The sequence below is a fragment of the Sparus aurata genome, chromosome 11 (assembly GCF_900880675.1).
Source record: "Sparus aurata chromosome 11, fSpaAur1.1, whole genome shotgun sequence".
NCBI lineage: Eukaryota > Metazoa > Chordata > Actinopteri > Spariformes > Sparidae > Sparus > Sparus aurata.
The window spans coordinates 27,687,048-27,709,308 of NC_044197.1; the positions used below are offsets into that span (position 1 = coordinate 27,687,048).

A 22,261-nucleotide genomic window follows, 5' to 3' on the forward strand; every position below is an offset into this window, starting at 1 on the left:
AATTCTCGTAACGACTGGATGGCTGAATGTCCAAAACTGATACAAATTTGTTATAGCACCGATGCAGAAATGCTGTGGTGCAAAAAAGGAGGAAGCTCTGACTGACAAAGTAAGGTTAATAAAGTGAAGTAACAAAGGTTGATAAGAAAACGCTTGTGTTTAACTTTTCTGACACTGTGTGTTTTACAGAGGTAATGTTGGTAGGGATTTGTATTTAGATTTTACAGCCAACAGGTTGATTACAGTAGTTTTAGTAAGGTAATTATGCAGCCTTTTAAGTATATCTATGTGTTGTGTTTTTTAGAGCAATCGAGTGGCCAGAGATCACGCCCTGACAGAGAGTGACACAGATCAGCTGAGACAGCTGAGTAACAGAGACCCACTTTCTGAAATCACTGAGCAGGAGAAAGACTTCCTCTGGAGACACAGGTAATCTCCCAACCAGCAAATATAACATGGTGCAACTTACTCTAAATCACTCCCGTATTACCACATGAAGTGCCCTAGAATAAACAGAAATTAATGGATTTAACAGACTGTAGTCATTAGTACATTAACTTGATGTCACTTGCAAAGCCCCCCACCAGATTCAAGACAATCTTATTCTTGTTCTGAAGAATATGTTCATTTAAAAAAACATTTTTTTCTTTAACATCTTATAAAGAAATGTTTTTTTAATAAAAGGCCTTTAAACATTTCTTGGATTTAATGTAACCAAATCCAGCATGCTTTCATCTGGTTTGAAACACACAGTATTCACTCTCTTTCTCTACCAGGCACTACTGCATGAACATCCCTGAGATCCTTCCCAAGATCCTTCTCGCTGTCAAGTGGAACTCCAGAGATGAAGTAGCACAGGTAATAACAGGCTATATCATACCTGCTTGTTACATAAACACACCCTTGGAACAGAGGAACAGATTTTTAAAAAAGATTTATGCTTTTCTAAGTACTTTGATTTGGATTTGAAAAAAACTAATAATTTGGTTAGTTGGTTTTCTGGCTTCAAAGTACCAAATGCAAAGGATGTTAAAAAAAGATATATTTCTAGAGCTGCAATGATTAATCAATTAGCTGTTAACTACTAAATAATTGCCTACTCTGTAATCAAGCGATTACTTAGTAATTAATAATAATATTAATAATAATTTTAAGAGTTAATTGTCAAAATTCTGATTTGGGCTTCTTAAATGAGAATATTTACTCCTCTGTGACAGTACACTGAAATTTCAGTGCAAACTACTATTTAATTAATCAAGAAAATAACTGACAAATTAATTGAAAATTACTATAATGATTAGTTGCAGAAATGTTTTATGTGGTAAGTAGTTTTGTCCATTTTGTTTCTTTGCATATTTGTCATTTGTTAATAAAATTTCTCCACTGAAATTCTGTAATAGAGCTGAAAAGAATTAGCCGAAAAAGTCGTTAATTGATTATTTGGTTGTTGGTTGGACTAAAGAAGTAATTGGAGGCCTTTACTTTGGGATCTGGAAAATGTAAAATTGTGATGATAATTTTTCACTTTTTTTTTTTTTTACATTTTATAAAAAATTAATCAATGTGATAAATAATGAAAATAATTGTCAGGCTACTCTCTGCTCTACTGTATATAAATGATGGATATATGAGTGTGTTGTTATTATTATTAATTAATCTTTCTTGGTTTGTATGTTTCTCAGATGTACTGCCTGTTAAAGGAATGGCCATCTATCCGTCCAGAGCAGGCCATGGAGCTGCTGGACTGTAACTATCCAGACCCCATGGTCAGGCACTTTGCTGTACGCTGCCTTGACAAATACCTGACTGATGACAAACTGTCCCAGTACCTCATCCAGCTTGTGCAGGTGGGTCTCAGAGAGAGTCGAGACTATTCAAAGTACTGACTGTCCAAGAACAGAGTAAAAAGGCAGCCATCGAGGAATAAACAGTGCTGTGACTCAGGTGGACTGTGGAGTATCTCCAGTGGCCTTGGCTGCCAGTCTCATATCAGTTGGAAAGCAGCTTTTTTTTTGGCATGCTCTTGTGTGCTGAAGATTCTCCGACTATGTCTTAGATTGTCAGGGACTCTGTGGTGGGGAGACATCATAGAGTCTGGAATCACTCATCTGAGCCTCTTGTCTGCGTCTCCTCTTTTTTCTCTCCATTAAATCTTTCCTTTCTCTCTCTCCTCCTGTTCTAGGTATTAAAATATGAGCAGTATCTCGACAATCCCCTGGTCCGTTTTCTCCTGAAAAAGGCTCTGACCAATCAAAGAATAGGACATTTCTTTTTCTGGCATCTCAAGTGAGTCATCATCCATTCATGGCTCTTTTTTCATAATTATCTACTTTCCTTTCTCTCTGTCTTTCCAGAAAACTAAAAGCTCATCCTTTATCTTTGTGTTTATCACACCTCATCTCCCCCGATTTTTCTTGTTGTTCCCTCACAGGTCAGAAATGCACAATAAAACCGTGAGCCAGAGGTTTGGGCTGCTGTTAGAGGCGTACTGCAGGGCCTGTGGCATGTACCTCAAACACCTGAGCAGGCAGGTAGAAGCCATGGAGAAGCTCATTAACCTCACCGACATCCTTAAACAAGAGAAGAAGGATGAGACACAGAAGGTAAGAAGGGGCGGCAACATACACGGGTATATGATTTTAATTTTTAAATTTAATGTCTTTAGTGTTTTACATCTCAAATGTACGGTATGAGATATGAGGGACAAATTGTGGTGATGTTAGTTTTTCTTTTTTTAGAAGTGTTATTTTTCTACATCATTACCATTAAACATTTGGTACAATTATAACCTAATGTGGGCAAACTCAACTTGTGGTTGTGATAGAACCAGAAATATAAAACTCTCTGTGCGTGCACCGTTTTACAGACAGCATGTGGATTTATATAATAAACTTCAAAACCATGAACTGCATGTTTAAGATGCAGTTTCCCGAACAATAAGCAATAATGACACAGCAGAAAATATGCATGTCCCGTCCATGTGGTGCTTTTACCATCAGTGGCTTTCCAGTTAATTGACCCTGATCTCAAAGCATATTCACCACGACTGACAAAACACAGAATTATAATTAGCAGCCTTGATTATATTAAAATACTTATCATTTTATGTGGCATCTGTGCTGCATTACTCATTATTAAAATAACTAACATTAGAATGCCTGAGCAGTGTGTTCATTATTCATTATTCATAATTTACCCCTCAGAGTCGCAACAGCATTTTAAGAAGGCTTCTTCTTCTTGTGGATTCGTGTGTGTGGGTGCATGCACACATATTTTTGTGCAACCAAATGTGTGTGTGTGTGCTGTTGTCAAGTCAGAGTGCATTTCTATTGCACATTTTCAAACAACATGAGTTGACCAAAGTGCTTCAGAAACAAGACAAAAGACAATAAGGTCAACAAAACAGACAATAGATGAGTGCGTATAAACCCAGTTTAATGTCACTATTAGAGCCTATTAAGGGAGCTGTACTGTGCGTTGAATGACTCAATATGTGGTTGTGTGTGTGTCCTGTGGAGGTCCAGATGCGGTTTCTTGTGGACCAGATGAAGAGACCGGACTACATGGACGCTCTGCAGAACTTCACCTCTCCTCTCAACCCTGCACACCAACTGGGAAACCTGAGGTTGGAAGGAAGAGTGAATGAGCAATTTTGTGTGTGTGCGCGTGTGTGCGTGCGTGTAGTTAATAAAAGATTTCGATTGTTTAATAACTTAGATTAATTTGTTTGCAGGTTAGATGAGTGCAGAATCATGTCATCAGCAAAGAGGCCATTGTGGCTCAACTGGGAGAATCCTGACATCATGTCTGAGATGCTATTTCAGAACAATGAGATCATCTTCAAAAATGGAGACGGTAACACACACACAGATTCATACACACACACACACACACACACACACACACAGCCTCTTAAAGCTCATATTTAAAGTGTGACGTCCCTCTGTTTCAACTTGGATTTTCCATTATTTGAAAGTGACTTATGGGGACAACAGTTTTTGAATTTGGTCCAGTAGTAAGAGGTCAATGCAGCCAACAGTTGCAACACAGGCTGCAATGAACCCCTAAGCATTAGATGTGAAAATATTGAGAAAGGAAGCAGATACCTAAGAAGCAGTGAATGAAATACAATGTTTTTATATTGTCATATATCTAATTCTGTGAATTAAAGGTTTTGAGTTGTCTGTTGTTGGAACAGTTTAAAAGAATAAGAAGGTTTTAGTGAGTTTTGTATCAGTATGGTTTAAATAAAATAAAATAAAAAATAAAATAAAAGTATGATTACCACAATAAAATTACTTTTGTTTAAAATGAGTCGGGGGCGTTTTGGCAAGAGCAGTTTTGTGTCTGTTTCTGATTAAACAAAAAAGATTTTATTCTAGAAAAAAGTCTTATCTCTGTTTTGTCATCATGGTGTGAGACACTCATAATCACAATATGATCCTGCCAAAACAAGCACTTTAAGGAGACGTACTTTGAGGATGCGCAGTTGTCCGCAGGGATTACATTGCAGCATGTTGTGTCGCTGCTGGCTGCAGTGGTCTCACTCAATATTGGACCAATTTCAACTTTTTTCCCCTGTCAGTAACTTGGAGCAAAAACATGGAAAAATAGGGTCCAAGTTGAACAAAGCACTCACTGTGCTTTGACCTCTGTTGGCCCCTGCAACATGTTTTGGAACTTTTCTTTCCTTTTCACACAGTCTGTAGCTTCAAATCTAATGTTAAGTTCTGTAAAATTATTTCATAACGTTTAACATAACATTTCTTATAAACTCGTTATGTGAACACTATTGCAAAGGCCAAAACATACACTTTTACCACCATCACCTACCTGAACTACACTGTAAAGCGATGAAATTAATGTCTTGGTCCCAATCCTAAAAGCTGACACAAACTGTGACCTATGTCGAGGCTTCTCGGTAATGTTTGTCTCCTATAATCACACTAACTCATCCTTATGTTCTGTTTGTGTATAATCTGTCAGTATCCCAGGATGTTATTAACTCTGTCCTCATTGTCTGTGTTTGTGTTGTAGACTTGCGACAGGATATGCTGACATTGCAGATTATTAAAATCATGGAGAATATTTGGCAGAATCAGGGCCTGGACCTGCGGTACTGCTCTCTCCCTCTTATTGTGTATCTTTCTGCTCTAATGTCTTTCTTCTATACCGCTTTTCTGCCTCACTACAAAGGACTAAGATCATCTGTCTTGTGTGTCTCCAGGATGCTTCCATACGGCTGTCTGTCACTAGGAGACTGTGTGGGTCTCATTGAGGTGGTTCGCAGCTCACACACCATCATGCAGATTCAGTGTAAAGGAGGCTTGAAAGGAGCCCTGCAGTTCAACTCGAACACTCTGCATCAGTGGCTCAAGGACAAGAACAAGGGCGAGATGTGAGTTCTTCCCCGCTGGTTTTATTTTTGTATCATCTTGGCATCAGTAGACAGTGTAAAACATTTTTTTTTTTTTTTTAAGTATTTTTTTGGCCTTTTATGGCTTTATTGATAGTACAGCTGAAGATATGACAGGAAACAGGGTGAGAGAGAGGGGGAGTGACACGCAGCAAAGGGACCCGGGTCGGGAGTCAAACCCAGGTCCACTGCAGAGCCTCGGCACATGGGAGGCGCGCTCTACCAACTGAGCTAAATGGCCCCCCAGTGTAAAACAATTTTCATTAGACATCAGTATCTGGGCTAAAGGAGATGTCTTTGGGGAAAAACTGATGTTGTTTAGAGTTACAGCCTATTTATTTATGTCTGCATTCAGTTTTGTGTCTTTAATTACGTTCTCCTTTTCTATTTTCTTTTTAAAATGCAAAATGACTAGTGTGACTGCTTACTTGGTGTGTGCCTGTGTGTTTGTGCAGGTATGACATGGCTGTAGATCTGTTTACAAGGTCCTGCGCTGGCTACTGTGTAGCTACGTTTATCCTTGGGATAGGAGACAGGCACAACAGCAACATTATGGTCAAAGATGATGGACAGGTAATGTGGACATGCACAAACTCAGCACACATTTTGAGACATGAATAACGTTTACCATATGCATGCAGAGTTCACACTAATGTCTAACATGCACAAAGTTGCAATCCTTGTCGGATCTTGTTAAAGTTACAAAAAGATCTGACTGGAATTTATTTTAAAATAGATTTAAGTAAATTGATGGTTTTAAGTCAGCATTCAGGCGTTTTGCTCTATTATCAATGCTAATTAAAATAAAGGAAATATTTTTAAGAAATAAATGTTGCCCATTTATCTTTACAATTCATATAACCATTCTTGGGTAGGTTTTCTTTGTCAGATGTTCCAAAAATATTCATAATGTACATTAGAGCCCTAATTCTCTGTTGGCCGATCAAAGATGCAGTATATTGGTATCAACGTATTTGTACATTCTATGTATTATAGATTATATATTCATATGCTTGGATGGATTAATGATTGTCTATTTCTGGTGAAGTTTACTGGTTCCGTTCACTGATGTCATTTTAGACAATAGAGTTGTAAAACTGTAAAATACACTGCCTCCCTTACATATTTTTCTCGCAAGTGTTTGATAATGACATTTGAAGAGTCACTTCAAAAATGGCAGTACATCGGCTGATATATCGCTATCAGAATTTTTTTGCATCGACCCCAAAAAAACTGCACATTGGTCACGCTCTAATTTGTGTTTTTCTGTGGACTTATTTCATCTACTTATCCAGCTCCTAGAATAGTACAGGAGACAGGTAGCACGGCCGGCAACAGCAAAATATACATAGTTGTATTAACATTTTAAAGGACTTAAATTATTTAAATCCTGGCTGACCCGGTCTTGTATGTGAAGCCAACTAATGTAAAAGCAGAAATGTCTTACTGACTAGTTCATATTTGGTAAAATTAGTGAGTTTAAGAAAACACTAAGCGGTCTGAATTGTTACATTCATCCCTGTAAAATAACTTGATATTGGTGGTGAAATATTTGTGTCGACACTTTTTGTTTTCGTTTGAGCATAAAGGTCTGACTTTAGGGGTGTTGTTAGAAAGAGTGACAAACTTTGACTTCCTGCCCTTTTATCTTTGTTCTGCTGTCTTCCAGTTGTTTCATATAGATTTTGGCCATTTCCTGGATCATAAGAAGAAGAAATTTGGCTACAAGAGAGAGCGAGTGCCCTTTGTACTGACACAAGACTTCCTCATCGTCATCAGCAAGGGATCCCAAGAGTGTGCAAAGACCAAAGAGTTTGAGAGGTACTGCAACATCTTACTTCTTCTTTTCTCTCATCATTGTTTCTCTCATCTTCTTTCTTCTACTTCTACTTCTTTTTGTTGTATTTAGTTTTATTTTCTTTGTTTAAAACAGATACAGTACAGATTGTTTTTCTACTTTTTTTTTTCTTGCCTCTTTTCCCTCAGTTGGTTAAGTTTCCACTTAACTTGCCCAATTGTCCCAATTGTGAGAGTCTCTTTGAGAACTCTGTTGGATAATTTAGCATTAAGCTAGTATCCTTCCTGTAGGTTGGATTACATTTGACCAAATTTGCATGTCATTTCTGACAGATCATTTCTACTTATTCTAATTTGGGCCCTTTATTTTTTCACAACAATAACTATAACTGCAACCCATGCATGGGCCCTGCAGGATGCAGGTAGGTTGGTAGTTGAAGCAGTGTGAAGGACATCATTAGTGAAACGGCTTGCTGTCACAATTTTCTAAAACAATGAGCCTAATTTTTTATTTTTTTCGTTTCCTGCACTGCAGTCAGAAGACAAATCCTATAAAAATGGTTTGGACTGAAACTAAAGACGATTTTCATTCTTGATTCATCGATTTGTCCCTTAATAAAAAGGTGGATGAATATTGATCAGTGTTTCCCAAAGCCCAAGATGACGTCCTCAAATGTTTTGTTTTGTCCACAACCCAAAGATGTTCAGTTTACTATCATAAAGGAACCAGAAAATATTCACATTAAAAAAAGCTGGAATCAGATGATTATGACCTTGTTTTTCTTGAATATGGTTAATATAGCGATTAATTTAATAGTTGACAACTAATTAATAAATCATTTCCTTCTCCCTCCCCCTCCAGGTTCCAGGAGATGTGTTATAAAGCCTATCTGGCCATCCGGCAGCACGCTAACCTCTTCATCAACCTCTTCTCCATGATGCTGGGCTCTGGCATGCCTGAGCTGCAGTCATTTGATGACATCGCCTACATTAGGAAAACGCTGGCCCTGGAGAAAAGCGAACAGGTAAAAAGTCTTTTTTTCCTTTAGATAGTCTCGAGGCAAGCGTTTGATTATCTCATCCACATTCATTCTTTCTTCTTTGTGCAGGAGGCGTTGGACTACTTCATGAAGCAGATGAACGACGCTCACCATGGAGGGTGGACCACCAAGATGGACTGGATATTCCACACAATTAGACAGCATGCACTAAACTGATCTCCTACACACAAACCATCAGTCCCATCGTGGAGTATTTACTTATCTGCCAGCTGTTCAACTACTAACCATGCAGCATCGGCCTATCAAGGAATTTCAGTTCTCCATTATAGCAGATGCTACGAACAGCTCACAGCTGATGGAAGATTTCAGCTTTTTTTTTTTTAAGCACCAGCATAATTTCTGTTTATTTAAACGAGGTTCCTTTTTTTCTGCATTTTCTTGCCATTTTATTCTTCCTTTTTTGTGGTCTTTGACGATGACCTCTACTTGTTCTGTATCTACAAGAACAAGTGCGTCCTCATGTCCCTGTGAAAATGTGCCCTAGCAGGCCGATGCTTGTATCCCTCTGCTGGGTAACTGAGGAAATTCTCCCCCTTACCCTGCTGCCCTTGCAGGAAAAACACAAATTGGACACAACGTCGAAGAGGACATATCTGCCAATCTAAAAATGTAGCCACACAGTAAGTTCAACTTGCTGCCCTTCTGCTGTATGCGTGGGAAAACCTTTTTGTTAACTTATCACTGCTGAGAAGAGAGCGGGATTAGGAACTGTCTAAATTATCTTGCATTTGACGTGTGTTACACGAGTTTGTTGCACAGTGCAGGAATACTGGAGTACCTGGTCTACTATGATGACTACCACTGCACAGTGTCGCCCGTCTGAGCTGATTTGGTGTCAGCTTTCAACTCTCTGTGAGGAAATTTCAAAGCTCAAAACTGCTGAAGCGTCTGAGCTGTTTTGCACTTCTCCACAGTCTCCAACAGCCTCAATGAAAAAGCATTCCGCCCTTGGGAACATTTGTTGGTGGTGCAGCTTTAGACTCTTGCGTAAACTTCAGGGTGATGCTGCCTCTCCATCAAAGAAAGGAAAAAAAAAAACAGCACTTAGAGTAATATACAGATTTATTATGACTTTTTGAATTTATTTATGTATCTTAGTTTCGTTCAGTTTCTACAGCCTAATTCTCCAGAAACACACCATTGTTAGTGTAAATATATTTTTTTGTATTTGTGCTTTCGCTTCCTTCGATCTTCTTCTTACCATGAGTGTAACAGCCTTCCCCTTTTTTCTAGATTACGGAGGATTTGCCAATTGTCAGAAGTTAAACATCTCGTTTGACCTTATCAGTAGTTGCCCGATTTGTAGTATTCAGCCTAGTTTGTTGCTCTGTGTAGAATTTAACATTTTGATTTGCTTGTGAATGCAGAATGACATGAGTCGGAAGTGCCAGTCTCACATTTTCTGAAAAATGGGACCTATTTTAAGCCTCTGGCTGTCTACCTTGACGGCGAGCAGAGGCCCAGGGGAATGTCTTCCTGTTGATAAAAATGCCTTGGCGTCACAGCACAACACTCCACAACCCTGCACACTGCAAAGTCCTACAAACTCTTCCTAAACAAGCTGTAGTAAGCAAACCATCAGCACTATTAACATGAGAAGCATGAGGAGCTTGCTTTGATCGTTCATTGTGTATTATTTGTACTTCTAACCATGTTAGGTTAGCTTGTGCACCATTAGAATGTCTTCACATTGTTGACTCATGGACTTGTGTTTTTCACACGATATTCACGTGATATTCTAACCCAGAGCACCTTTCACTGAGCCCACAACACTGGCTGTATTTGAGCCAAGCTTTCCATCGCCAGGCATTGTTGACACCTTTTGGTTTGAAGCTTAAATTTTGCAGACTTTTGCCAACAGAAACATTTGAGCATGTAGCTTTTTCCATCAGTTTAAAGTCACAGTTAAATGTCGGTTTCAGGATCGTTAAATCAGGTGAAACAGTGTTTGTTGATGAGATCTGTTCGGGGAGGGATTTGAACAGCTCATTCAGAGTTGATTTGATCCTTGAAAAGTAGGCTTGGCATAGCAAATACAGTGTTATACAGAGCTTTAGGACTGTCCAACTTCACCCACCTGCTTTGTTAGGTCGGGAAGCAGAGGGTGAACTGAATAACTTATGCTGCGGTCCAGTCAAAGTCTGAGGTTGGCCTTTCAAAGTTGAAATTTTACTACTTCCATCCACCAAGCATTCCAGGTGCATGATGCCAAAAGTAACAAAAAACTTTGCAGACTGTAACAAAGTGAAGTCTCTTTTACGTGTGACACACAAGTGAGCCCGCAGTGCACCTTCCTTAAACAAAATAGAATTAACAGATGCCGTTATACGTTTTATTTTAAGGCTGTTTTATCCTTGGAAACTTTTCTAAATATTCAATTCACTAGCCTTGTACAAATACTGTTGACTACAAATGCATCCTGCTGCCCTCCCATGGGTGCTGCCATTGTTGTTGTTGGGGTAGATGGATGTGCCCCAGGTTTACAAGAAAGAATTACGAGTTTGATTGTACTTTTTTTATTTAGTGGGTCAGACGTTTTCAAGTTCAGATTTTTGTCTGGAACGCAGCATTAAACCTCAGCTACAGTCTCACGTCGCTACGCTAGCTGCAATCAACCACCAGTTAACAAGTGGTGGTTTTATATGATGGGCTTGGTCGTCTAATCACCACAATCTCATTTCACTGGATTCAGTTGTGTACTTTATTTGTCTCCCATGTTTAACATTAATCATAACAAAAGGGAAGGGTTTTACGTAACACTTTATAATAACCATCATTAAGTTCATCATTCAATTTTAGTAAATGGTGATTTCACTGTAAATAAAGAATGAAATGCTCTACCAGCCACTGTAAAGGTTTATAAACACCAGTGGCAGTTCCATTCTGGCAATCCAAATTGTTAACGGGGGTAAAAAGGTACACAGTATAAAAATAAGTTGCTTTTTATGATAAACAATTTCTTAATAAGTGATTTGTAAAGCATTTCATATTTGTTGCCAATGAAATAACTATCTCGTGGTATGAGACTGTATACTGTGTCAGACTGGATATTGTGATATCATAATATAACATTAGTTTTGGCTTTTCCTGGATTTAAAAGGCTCATTACAGCAAACGGATGTACGTTTCTGATCTCATCAGATGGTTCTACTTGTTTTAATAGTCTTTACCTACTAATTTAAAAATTTCATTGTGTTAATGTTTTCTGAAAGTACAAAGTCGCCCCTACAATATTGTATCAATATTAAAATATCAGGGTGTATCATGTGTAGGGATACAGCTTAAAAATAGCTTGATATTATTTTACGGGCGTACTGCCCAGCCCCAAGTCAAAGCTTAAGTAACAAAATGTGCCATTTATTGGAGATGATTAATATAAAGTGTTACTGGATTTTGATGTAACTAAGAAATGCATTTCCTTTTGACTGTGTTTTTAAAGGAGCCAGTAGCTGGCTGAATGTGGGTAATTTTAACATAAAGAGGCAGTCAACAGTACCAGATCTGTCAGTTGAATTGAGAACCTGTCATAAGCTGTGCTTTGCTGAGGACAGAATGTAGTATTTCACAAGAAATGGTGCCTCCCAGCGGCCTCATGCGCCCCTGACGCCCCTCACAATGTACCTATAAAGACATTTGGATTTGTCTTGAAAGTCAGTGTGCTGGCTGAAAAGAGAGTCTGCACTTTGCCAGTTCAACTGTTGATTGTATTGAAAAGCCAAAGTTTTGGTCTGTTCTGATGTGGCGTACGTCCGTGATGTCATATTATTGCAGCATTATGATGGCTGGAATGTATTTGAATTGCTAACGTAGACCTTATGTGCTCTCATCTCTTCATGTTTTCGAATCATTCTTGTTTCTGTTCTAATGTCAGATGCAGCTAGTGCCGCTAAACGCTGTCGGCTATCAGCGGAGAGCTCTCCGTCACTATTCCTATTTTCCTAAATGTGCCAAATCAGGCGTCATTCAGGCCTGTGAACACGTTGTGCAGTGATGCATATCACTTACAGAGTTGAATGCACTGCGAAATTCTAGTTCTCAAAGCCTTTTTTTCTTCCAGAAGAGAAAAAAAAGAAAAGTTAGCCTAGTCTGCATGTTCCTCAAGCAGCGTAACTTGTGTGTATGCGATGTACATTTTGAAGCAGCATTAAGCAGTATGTATGTACAGTTACAGTCAAACCTAGTTTTGTATGGGAGGCTTCACGTGTGACAAACCTGTCATGTTGTTATCTTTAATATCCTTTCCCATGTATCCTTCAAACTGATGTGTGTGAGTGTTTGTGTGTGCCCACATGAGTAATAGTCCTTCTGCACAGGTTGCAGCAAGAGCTTCATTGGCAGGCCCCAATGAAAACCCACACTGCGTATGTATGTACGTATGGATGTGTTCATGTGTCTGTGTGTGATGACACTTAACTATTGAAGTCATGTGTCTCTAAATGTTTTGTAAGCCTTTTTTTTTTACCCCCCCGCTGGCTGCTCTGTGCCAGAGAAAGAAAAACAAAACAAAGGAGAAGATGCTGAAGTTTTTGCATCGTTTGTGAGGAAACAAACGAGGGGAGACGGAGAAACTTTTTTCATACGTAAGTTGTCAGTGTTTTACTTGAAACGTCACGAATCAGAACCACAGCTGTATTTTGTTGGTTTAAAGTTTAGATTCGGGGGGTGTATGGTGTCTGTTCAGTACTGCTCGTGAGTCGAGCTGCAAGGATTGATGAATCCCTGACCATCTTGAGAGCCGATTTATTGCATCAATCAATTTTTTTTTAACGCAAAAACGTCAAACATTTTCTGTTTACAGATTCCTAAATTTGCTAGGAATTTGCTTTTATTTGTGATGTGTGATGGTAATTGAAGTTGCCTTTGGGTTTTGGACTGTTGGCTGGACAAAAGAAGCAATATTACACTTATATGTTATAATTTAAATGCTTGAAAGTGATTAATCATGAAAATAACCGGCAGATAAATCGAGAATGAAGTGAATGTTGAGTTGCGGCTCCAATTGCGTGCGTGCGTGTGTGTGTTTTTGTGAGAGAGTGTGTGAGTTTAACTGTACAGGCTTTTTGTTGAATGTTATTGATGCCACAGTTTTGAAAATTCGACTTCTTCTTGGACTAATGAGGGTCTCAAGTTTTGCTTGAGTTCATGTTTCTAAGATCAGTTGCAGTGAGAACCTTAGAACCGTAGCTTACGAGATATTTCCATCTTCAGCCTCAAAATCAAAAGCACGTCCAGCACCGGAGCGATAGCTCTCGAATCCTCTCAGAGCTTGTTTTGTTTGTTTCTCCTGGTCCTTGACTTTGTCTCTGAATTGGTGCCGGATTCCTGCTCCAGTTGTTGCACTAGATTTTCCGCCCCTAAATGAAATCTTTGATGCTTTATCCCTGTTAAAGAGGTTAAAAAGCTCAGCAATGAAAACACGGGCCCATATTGACAAATCGGCTTATCACACGATCGGCTCAACTGGCTCTGTCTATTTTTGTTGCTGAGCCAGTTTGTCTGACTGCATGGATCAACAATCTGCAGAGATTGAGTATCACATAATCATGTGCCTGCTGTTTTACTCGCTCAAAGTCAAAGATGATATTATTTAAGTCCTATGCGTGCAGAGAAATACTGATAGATTTTCTGTGAAGTTTAAAACCTGCTCTTGAGTTGCCCCTGCTGAAGCAATCATCTGATCTGAGCTATGATTCCAAGAGAAACAGTGGACATAATAACACAAACACTCTGGAAATATAATGCAAGTCAATGCAATATTCATGCAGTAAATCCTACTTTTGTGAAACTTGTGGTGTCTGTTATTAATTCGCATGGGACAGGTCTTTATTCTGAGGTGTGTTTTGTTACTGTTGGACAGGTGTTCACACTATTGTGTCCACCACCTGTATGGATTTGGGCCCTGAAATCTAGTGAATCCGGCCGGGGTTTCTTCCTGCAGAGCAGTTTAAAACATTGTCCTCATTTTACCACAAATTGTGTTCTTTAGAGCCTTTGAACTGAGGGGTTTAAACTCTTTTTCTTGCAGAAAAAAAACAGCGTTTGATTAAAGAGCAAACATGAGGAATCATGTAGGTTATTTGATCGATTTTGGTCATTTTGAGGCTTCGGCTACGTCCCAAACTTTCACTGTAAAGATGCATCTCGATTAAACGGTCTGTGGTTTCATGTTCTTTTCTGTATGCAGTGCTCTAAACTAGATTTAGAGCTAGGTTTTAGCATTTAGTTTGTCACTTATACCCTGCTGTCAGAGCTATACTATGAATGACAGTACATCGGGCCCGTGTGGTGTTTTTTCACAGCCTACCTGCATGAGATTGGGTAAAGATGAACATTCTTCATCTTGCTACATGTTTTCTTGTGTTTTTATTAGCCTGCTAAGCAGCCATACAGACGTTCATAAGTTAATGCCTTAAGTTTGCTCCCTGTAGGAACACTTTCTAGGACAATTCATCCTCTCAATAACCTGCGTTTTTATTTATAAATGTGTATTGTGTTTCGTTTGGGCTCCCCGGTCAGAGAGTAAAGGTTTGTACCCTGACTGACTGACTGGTCATCTGAGTGTTCTGTGAAGATGTACAAATAAATTTGTTAAACATTCACCCAGCTGTGTTTGCACTGTCCTCCCTCGCCGTTTGACTGTACAACAGGCCTTGGTTCACCTTGTTCAACTATAGTGACTTCAATTCTTGATTTTGGGTTTTTTTGTTTTTTTTTTCAGGACATTTTTTATTTTCCTGAAAGAGAAGAGAACTGTCAGGAAAAACTGTGAATGTCACTTCACGGGACGTCGGTTGAGTGATTTTCTCAGTTGCTTCACACATTTGTTGGATTTTATTCAGCTGCTCAGTGGAGTAAAAAAATAAAAGACCGGGAAGATGATTCGGGTCAATGAAAGTGACTTTGTTAAGTCATGGGACACGCAGTGTGATGTCTGCGTCTCCTGATACAACGGAGCTGAATATTGCCGGTCCAGGAGAGAGCAGCTGATTACAGGCGATGATAACAGACAGAAATGAAAGGAATTTTTAATAATCTGCATTTAAATTCACACATAAAACCAGCACACAGGATAAAGTCTTATTTTATTTTCGAACCATTTTTTTTCCTTGAGAGTGACAGCTTTCCAATGCACCTCATACATTTAATCACATCTGTATTGAATGGACACCAAAGGCTCTCCTAACTTTGATTTACCAGCGATTAAAATGGCGACAGTGCAGAGCTCTGCCATCAGTCAGTCCTTGAGTTACAGGCCCCTGAGAATTGGCTACACTGCTCGTTGTTTTTTAACTTAACTCTTTGGCTTTCATAGTTTGAAATCTAAATAACACTCCTGAAGATGTTCCTCCAAAAAACAAACCTTAAAACTCTTTTGAACATAAATGTGGTTCCCGTGAGGAAATATTTAACTCAGCAGGTCTGTATCGGCGAAGCCCCCTGCTGCAGTTGGTTGGGCCGCTTGGGCGGTCGCGTCTTCGGTGGCCTGTTCAGGAGCGTCGGTCCCTGCCACGCTGACGGGGTTGAAAGGTTTCCAGGGCTTGGACGGGCAGTGGAAGGGGGTGTCGCTCACAGAGTCTGAGGGTGCGTCGGGGGAGACGGACGGTTTGGCAGCTGTGGTGTCCTCCTCAGAGGATTCTTCTTTGCCGGCCTCCTTGGCAGCCTTGGTGGGGGTCGGTTGTGGGTTGGGCTTTGTTGAGACGTTGGAGGGAACTTCGTAGTAAAGGTTCCTGAGCGGAGACCAGCCGGGAGGACGGCGCCTGGTGAACACCTGAAGACACAGTGTGCAACATGCGGATGTGGTGGTTAGTGACATAGCCCAGCCTTCCTCAATGGTGTGCACCCTCTGTAGTTTAAAACACTTTTAGACTAAACTTATTTTAGAGTGAAGGTCTCTTGTAGGCTTCTCTTTAGAATTGGCAGTGACAAAAGAGCAGGACATCATCATCATCAACATCTGGTGACTGTCAGAACTGAGAAGTTCTGCGGAGGATTCCTGTTCCTGGCTGACTGACCAACAGTAGTCCCATTTATCATTACTACAGTGTGGGTCTCTGGTGATGTATGAGTATGTGAAACTGATTTTGTATCCTGGGTGAGTTAATAATGCAATAAAATATATAAACAGATAATCCAAAAAAATCCCCAATAAATGAGAATGCCTGAGAAAGAGTAGGAGCAGAACACAGCATCAGTTATATATCACAGGTTGGGGTAACATCAGTGGCTGCGCTGCTCTTTATTGGGTTTCTGACAAGAAAAAAATGCTGTTTCATGTGGGATTTCAAAATTATTTTGTGACGAGTGTGACTCACCGTGGGCAGTTCCCCTGGTTGACAGTCTATCTGTGTCTGGGGGGGCTCAAGTCTCCACGGCGCTATATCCACTGTCGAGTTACAGTTGGCAAACTCCTACAAACATCGATACACACAGAGCGACACGTCAGGCCGGTAAAACGTCACATTAAGTCAGTGGTAGGGTGTGTTTTGTTGCCATGTTTACCACATTCTCCTCATCAGGGACACACAGGTGGTTGAGATCTTTGTGTTCGGCCTTGGCGCAGTTGGTCCTCCTCATGTCAAATTTCAGCTTGTACCTGAAACCGGCGACCACCTACAGGGACACACGCAAGAAGGTAGGTGGAAAAGAAACAGGTTTTTCTCCACCTGACACTCCTCCCACTTCCCCTCTCCTCGTGTCAGCCAGCCCCTACCTGTCTGGTGGCGTGCTGGACATTGTTGAAGGCGAACAGGTGAGTCGAGTCGGACATGGAGTTATACTTGTGGATGGAGGCCGTGAGAGGACCCCTGAGGTCCTCTGAGTTGTCGGGGACCTCCTGCGGGCAGCCCAAACACTGAGCCCTCTCTCGAACGACGTAATCATCTGGAGAGGAGGAGGAGGAGGATAGTGAGAGGGAGAAAAAAGAGGGGAGACGTTCACTACATGGCCAACTCATGAACATGGGCTTTTAAAGAAGTGCTTATAAATACTACTCATCCTCTTTGGTGGTCATTTAAAAAAAAATAAAAATCTTTCCAGATTTACTTTCCAAAAGCTGTGTTTTTCAGTTTTTAGGTTTTTTTTGCCAGGATCATTTTGTTTTGGGATGTGATTTATCTTTTCTCTCTCGCTCTCTTTTTTAGTTTTTTGTTGCAAAGATCTATTTTGTCTATTGACGACTTATCCTTTAAAAAATCACCTGCTAAACTTTTTCACATTTGAAAAAATGAATGAAAAAATCCACTTGCACCTGCCTCTCAGGGCCTCCGTATTATTCTGTGCAGGGACATTACTGGATCAGCTCATCTTCAAGCTCCATGATGCCAAATGGAGCACCACTGGTGGTCAGTTCAGCACCCACATGTTACACCAGAGCGCCCTCTCTACCTCTGCTGCTCTCAGCAGCACGGAGGACGGATTTGAAGTCACCCCTTCTGCTGACCGCGTCAAGTGACCATATTTCTGTGATTTCTGGTCCCCAAAAATAATGTGACTACTAACCTTTAATGAACATTATTGTCTGGTTTATGGTAAAACGTATCTCACTTGCTATCTTTGTGTGTTGTAAACTGTTCTTTTGAACGGAACATTTAAGATTTTGGACTAAACATAAATATTCATATGGGGGGAAATCTAGTGGATGTGTTCACACTGCAACCAGGCCGTTTACTTAACAGCTCTAAAACCTCACAACCTTTCCTTCACTAAGGCCAATCTGAACGCTACACAAATTCACATCTTCCGAAGTGGGCCTTAAAAAATTTGACAGTTATATAAAACATTGAATCTATTTGCCGTGGGCTGACGGTGAGCTGGTTAGGCAAACAGATTAAAGTCTAGACTGTGACTGCCTTTTATGGTGTGATAAGTTAATAATGTGCAGATAGTGTTGGTAGATTACACAATGCCCTGCGCCCACCAGTGTACATCTTCCTCAATGACTCACTGTTTTCTCTCTGAGAAATATGCTCTGCTCCCACAGAGTCAGGCTGGACTCAATCAATACACCAGAGATCTGTGCTGCAGGAAATGCTCCAGAAATGACCAAATCATGCTGAAAAGAGCTGAAACACTGTGGATATTAATATTTAAATTGTTCTCAATACGTGGGATGAGACTTAAAGGAGGCCCTGCGGAGGCGTGACGTGACAAGTAATGCGTCTTACACGAGGCCGCAAGTTGCACAAGTTGTTTTTCGTGCTTGTTGAGAGCATGTTGAAAGCAGTTAAACTGTCTACAGCTCACACATCTAAAATGTTTTTATGTCTGTTGTTTAATTCTAACAAAAGGTTAAAAGATGGACTACAGGGTTGGGCTGGGAACAGTTGCTTGGCAACCAGCAGACTCTTCAGGAGGTCACAACCCATCACACCTTGCTCTGTCAAAAATATTTCTTCGTTCATACATGTTTTTGTACAACTCAAACAAAATAAAATGTGTTAATAAGTGAGATGGAGAGATGATAGCTGACAGATTTTGTAATCTTTGGAAGGACTCAGGCTGTTTCCCTCTGTTTCCAGTCTTTGTGCTAAGCTAAGCTAACTGCCTCCTGGCTCCTCCAGCTTTGTATCAATCAAAGAGACATGACAGTGGTATCAGTCTTCTCGTCTGACTCTACCAGACAGCCAGATGTGTAACCATTCCCTAAAGAAAGATGTTTCACTGCACTTGCAGATAATTCTGCTGATTCTTCTTGTGTCATAACTGTTAAAAACGTTTAATTCAATTTCAAATCATATACTCACCGAGCACACAGTCCACCTGTCTGGTGTCTGTTTCGGTCTCTGTCATGTAGACTGTGGCATTGCATGAAATTGGCTTCTGGAGGCAAAAACAGAATACATGACCTTTACATTAACTAGTGTTGGTATTATTATATTGTATTTTCTCCACAGACATGAATAGGGGGTGACTATTACCCTGTCCACAGCCAGATAGTCACAGTCTGTCCAGGGTTTGCTGCTCCCCGCTGTACAGTCACTCCTCCTGCTGGTGAACTGCAGCGAGTACACTGAGTCCGCTCCATTCTCTGACTGAAGAGACAGGACACCCACAGTACATCAGAAGCTCTCTGCACTTTTATACAGCAGAGGGATATGAAGTTACATCGTTTTTTATGATCTTATCAGGGGTCCTGACGACAACACTCAGGTGGATATGCAGATAACCACACTTCTGCTCCGATCACCCACCTTGCTGGCGGTTACTATCTGAAAGAGGGCCAGCTTGTTTCCTGTGGTCAACTTCTCATTGAACTTGGTGACAGCGCTGTTGACGGCCTTCTGCACAGATGGGTCATCACAGAAGATCAGGACACCCGGAGGGACCTCCGCTACCTCCTGGAGGGGCAGAATTAGGACCAACACAAAAACAGAAGGAAGTGACTTTCTACTACTACTTCTACTGTTTATTTCTTTAATGACATTTATGACATTTATTTTAATGAAACCATCTGAGACTGGTCATGCACTCCAGTAAAGTTTACTGAAGTAAAGTTTGTGCTATTTTCTACTTTACCTAAATATTTCCTTCTTCTGCTTCCTCACACTTCTACCACACCACATTTCAGAGGACAATATTGTTCTTTTTATTCAACTACATTTATTTGACAGCTATAGTTACCACGACCTTTGTTTGATTAAACTTTTTTTTTTTTTACATGATAAAACGTGATCTAGAGCTGCAGCAATAAGTCACTTATTCAATCAGTCAATGAAGAAAATCAATAGCCACATATTTTGAGAATGTATTGATCGTTTCAGTTATTTTTGAAGCTTAAATGTGGATCACGTGCCGGCCCTGGTAGGGAATGCTGCTCTTCTTTCGCCTGCGTGTCTCTGGGTTTTGGACTGTTGACTGGACAAAAGAAGCATTTTAAAGAAGCCACTTTGGACTCTGGGAAATTGTGACGAGCGTTTGTTTAGAAAATAATTGTTAGTCGCAGCCTTAATATGATCATCTGATATTTATGTTATATTTATTTATGTTATTTGATGCTTTGTCCAAATGAACTGCCCCAGAGTACATGAGGTAGTTTAACATTAACAACATTAAAATCCCTCCGACATGTTAATGCATTAGTGGTATAAATCCTGACTTTATAGCTTACACTTATTCTCCACTTCACTTTAGAGAAAAATATTCTGTTTTTTTAATCAGCTACATTTAACTGACGGCCACAGTTACTGATTACTTTTCAGATTGCCATGTAAGCGTTTACAATAAACATGATCACCATATAGAATATGAAGCATTTTACAGTACAGAATATATGTGACCTACAACATTAATATACAAATTGATTTTGATATTTTGCTGATAGTTCGGTTCTTTCACTTCACTTAAGTTCTCAGTGCGGCACTTCTTCTTGCGGTGGACTATTGCTATAGTGTGGTTTTACTACTTTTACTTCACCAAAAATACTTTTCTTCCTCCTGTCACCCTCTGCAGTCTCAACGCCTCTCTGTTCTCGATGTAATCTCGGTTTTCAGCTCTGATTTCTGATACTCACCTGCCCAAACACTGAGCTGTGGAGGCACAGCAGGCCCAGCACACACAGCCCCACTCCGCTCCTCATCGTCCGATCCTGATGGATGTCTTGGCTCTACTCTGCTATGAAAATGGCAAGTTGATATACACTTCTCGCCACACTGTACTTATAAACAAATGTACATGCATCTCATGTCCAAAGGATGTCCTAACCCTGGCGATTTGTATCTGGATCAATCTCATATTCTCTTATCAATTTTCAAGCTTTAATTTTCTTCAATTCTTTCACATACAGACTGAGTGACACTTACAATTTCTGCAGTCGGAGGCCTGCTGCTGATCCTGCCTGGGGCTTGAAGAGGATAAAAAAATTGGACTCCTCTCCACACAGAAACGTGTGACGGACTGAAGGTCTCCTGAAACTGTGGGCGGGAATCCTCAGAAAGATGATGACACACGGATTGGACACAAACACAGAGGACAGGAGGGCACACACACACACACACACACACACACACACACACTCAGACTCGAAACGCCCTGTCGGTAAAAGGCGAGTAAATGTTTGCTCTTTTGTTTGCCCTCCTACCTGTCGAGTCAATACAACAGTCAGTATCAGAGAGAAGAGAGCAAGTAAGGAGATGGACCTTTATTAGAGGCTTTTAAAAAAGCAAGCAGCGTCTTACATCAACACGCGTAATCACACATTTACAAATTAAAGAGTTGATTTGCACTGAACACGTTGTACAGTAGCAACATCTTCCCTAGTTGCACATGCTCAGGGGCTACTGCGTGTCACCGTGTGTGTGTGTGTTTTGTGTGTTTCAACTGGTACTTTGTCCTCGTCGACCTTTGGCCTCTGCCTCTCTGATTACCCCACTGCTCCTCTGTGAAATGAGGTGACATGTGCTCAGATGTTACACTCCATATGCGTGTATCATACAGATTTGTGTTTGCCTTGCCTGCTCGGTATAACTGTACAGGATCACACCAAAGTTCACCAAGTACATGAACGTCACCTTACCTGTCAGCTGATGACGCCACGCTCGCATCTTCCCTGTGTCCTCAAAGGAGCCACTTTAGCTCCGTTATTTACAGCTCTGTAGTTAAATATACAAAGTGAGTAAGTACATACATACATTTTTTTAAGACTGTTATGGGGGGAAAATGTGATTCTGTACAAAAATAGGTAAGTGTTTATCTATAAGAGCATAATTCTGCCCTCCACAAATCCTGTGCTGTGTTTGAGGCATCAGTAGGTTTTGGATTGTTTGGTGTTTCATCCTGCATGGTGGCTTTGACGCTCACTAGTCCTCAGCCTCATTCCTTGCTTCCACTCAGTTCCACCTGGGGTGCAACCCTCCATGCATTGTTAGGAGCTTCCTTGTCTTGTTATCAGTGTCCTCTGTCTCCTCCGTAGGCCAGCGTAGGTGCTGATTGCTCGGACCTTGTTCTTACCATTCAGCTGCCACTTTCAGCTTTTCAGCTCCTAGGTGGCTGC

The 22,261-nt window shown here is 40.4% G+C and overlaps 2 protein-coding genes across 4 annotated transcripts in view; one reads left to right on the forward strand and one right to left on the reverse strand.

Moving 5' to 3' along the window:
* The window catches only part of LOC115592079 (phosphatidylinositol 4,5-bisphosphate 3-kinase catalytic subunit alpha isoform-like), a 32,142-nt gene extending 17,269 nt beyond the window's left edge, over positions 1-14,873 (forward strand). For both annotated transcript variants that reach the window (XM_030434614.1, XM_030434613.1), the window contains 13 exons: positions 305-429; positions 777-858; positions 1,683-1,847; positions 2,183-2,286; positions 2,432-2,603; positions 3,519-3,625; positions 3,734-3,855; positions 5,038-5,116; positions 5,228-5,398; positions 5,872-5,989; positions 7,086-7,237; positions 8,076-8,238; positions 8,323-14,873. In XM_030434614.1, coding sequence (XP_030290474.1) covers positions 305-429; positions 777-858; positions 1,683-1,847; positions 2,183-2,286; positions 2,432-2,603; positions 3,519-3,625; positions 3,734-3,855; positions 5,038-5,116; positions 5,228-5,398; positions 5,872-5,989; positions 7,086-7,237; positions 8,076-8,238; positions 8,323-8,430 — 1,668 coding nt within the window. In that variant the 3' untranslated portion in view covers positions 8,431-14,873. The remainder of the gene's footprint in view (positions 1-304; positions 430-776; positions 859-1,682; positions 1,848-2,182; positions 2,287-2,431; positions 2,604-3,518; positions 3,626-3,733; positions 3,856-5,037; positions 5,117-5,227; positions 5,399-5,871; positions 5,990-7,085; positions 7,238-8,075; positions 8,239-8,322) is intronic.
* A 464-nt stretch (positions 14,874-15,337) lies between these two features.
* kng1 (kininogen 1) lies at positions 15,338-21,209 on the reverse strand. 2 transcript variants are annotated; one of them, XM_030434624.1, is made up of 9 exons: positions 21,072-21,209; positions 20,783-20,880; positions 19,464-19,610; positions 19,191-19,304; positions 19,017-19,092; positions 16,985-17,154; positions 16,774-16,884; positions 16,587-16,682; positions 15,338-16,042 (listed from the first exon to the last, which is right to left on the reverse strand). In XM_030434624.1, the coding sequence occupies exons 2-9, from the start codon at positions 20,846-20,848 to the stop codon at positions 15,680-15,682; spliced, it is 1,143 nt and encodes a 380-aa protein (XP_030290484.1). In that variant the 5' UTR covers positions 20,849-20,880; positions 21,072-21,209; the 3' UTR covers positions 15,338-15,679. The 2 variants fall into 2 exon arrangements, with proteins under 2 accessions (XP_030290484.1, XP_030290483.1); XM_030434623.1 differs by having other exon boundaries at positions 20,783-20,883; positions 21,072-21,204.
* Between the last annotated feature and the right edge of the window lie 1,052 nt (positions 21,210-22,261).

Coding starts and splice junctions, on each gene's coding strand:
- kng1 (XM_030434624.1), bottom strand. CDS start 20,848: ATGAGGAGCGGAGTGGGGCTGTGTGTGCTGGGCCTGCTGTGCCTCCAC. Junction 19,611..20,782: donor ACAGCTCAGTGTTTGGGCAG/GTGAGTATCAGA, acceptor CTGCCCCTCCAG/GAGGTAGCGGAGGTCCCTCC. Junction 17,155..19,016: donor ACAGGTGGACTGTGTGCTCG/GTGAGTATATGA, acceptor CCTCCTCTCCAG/ATGATTACGTCGTTCGAGAG.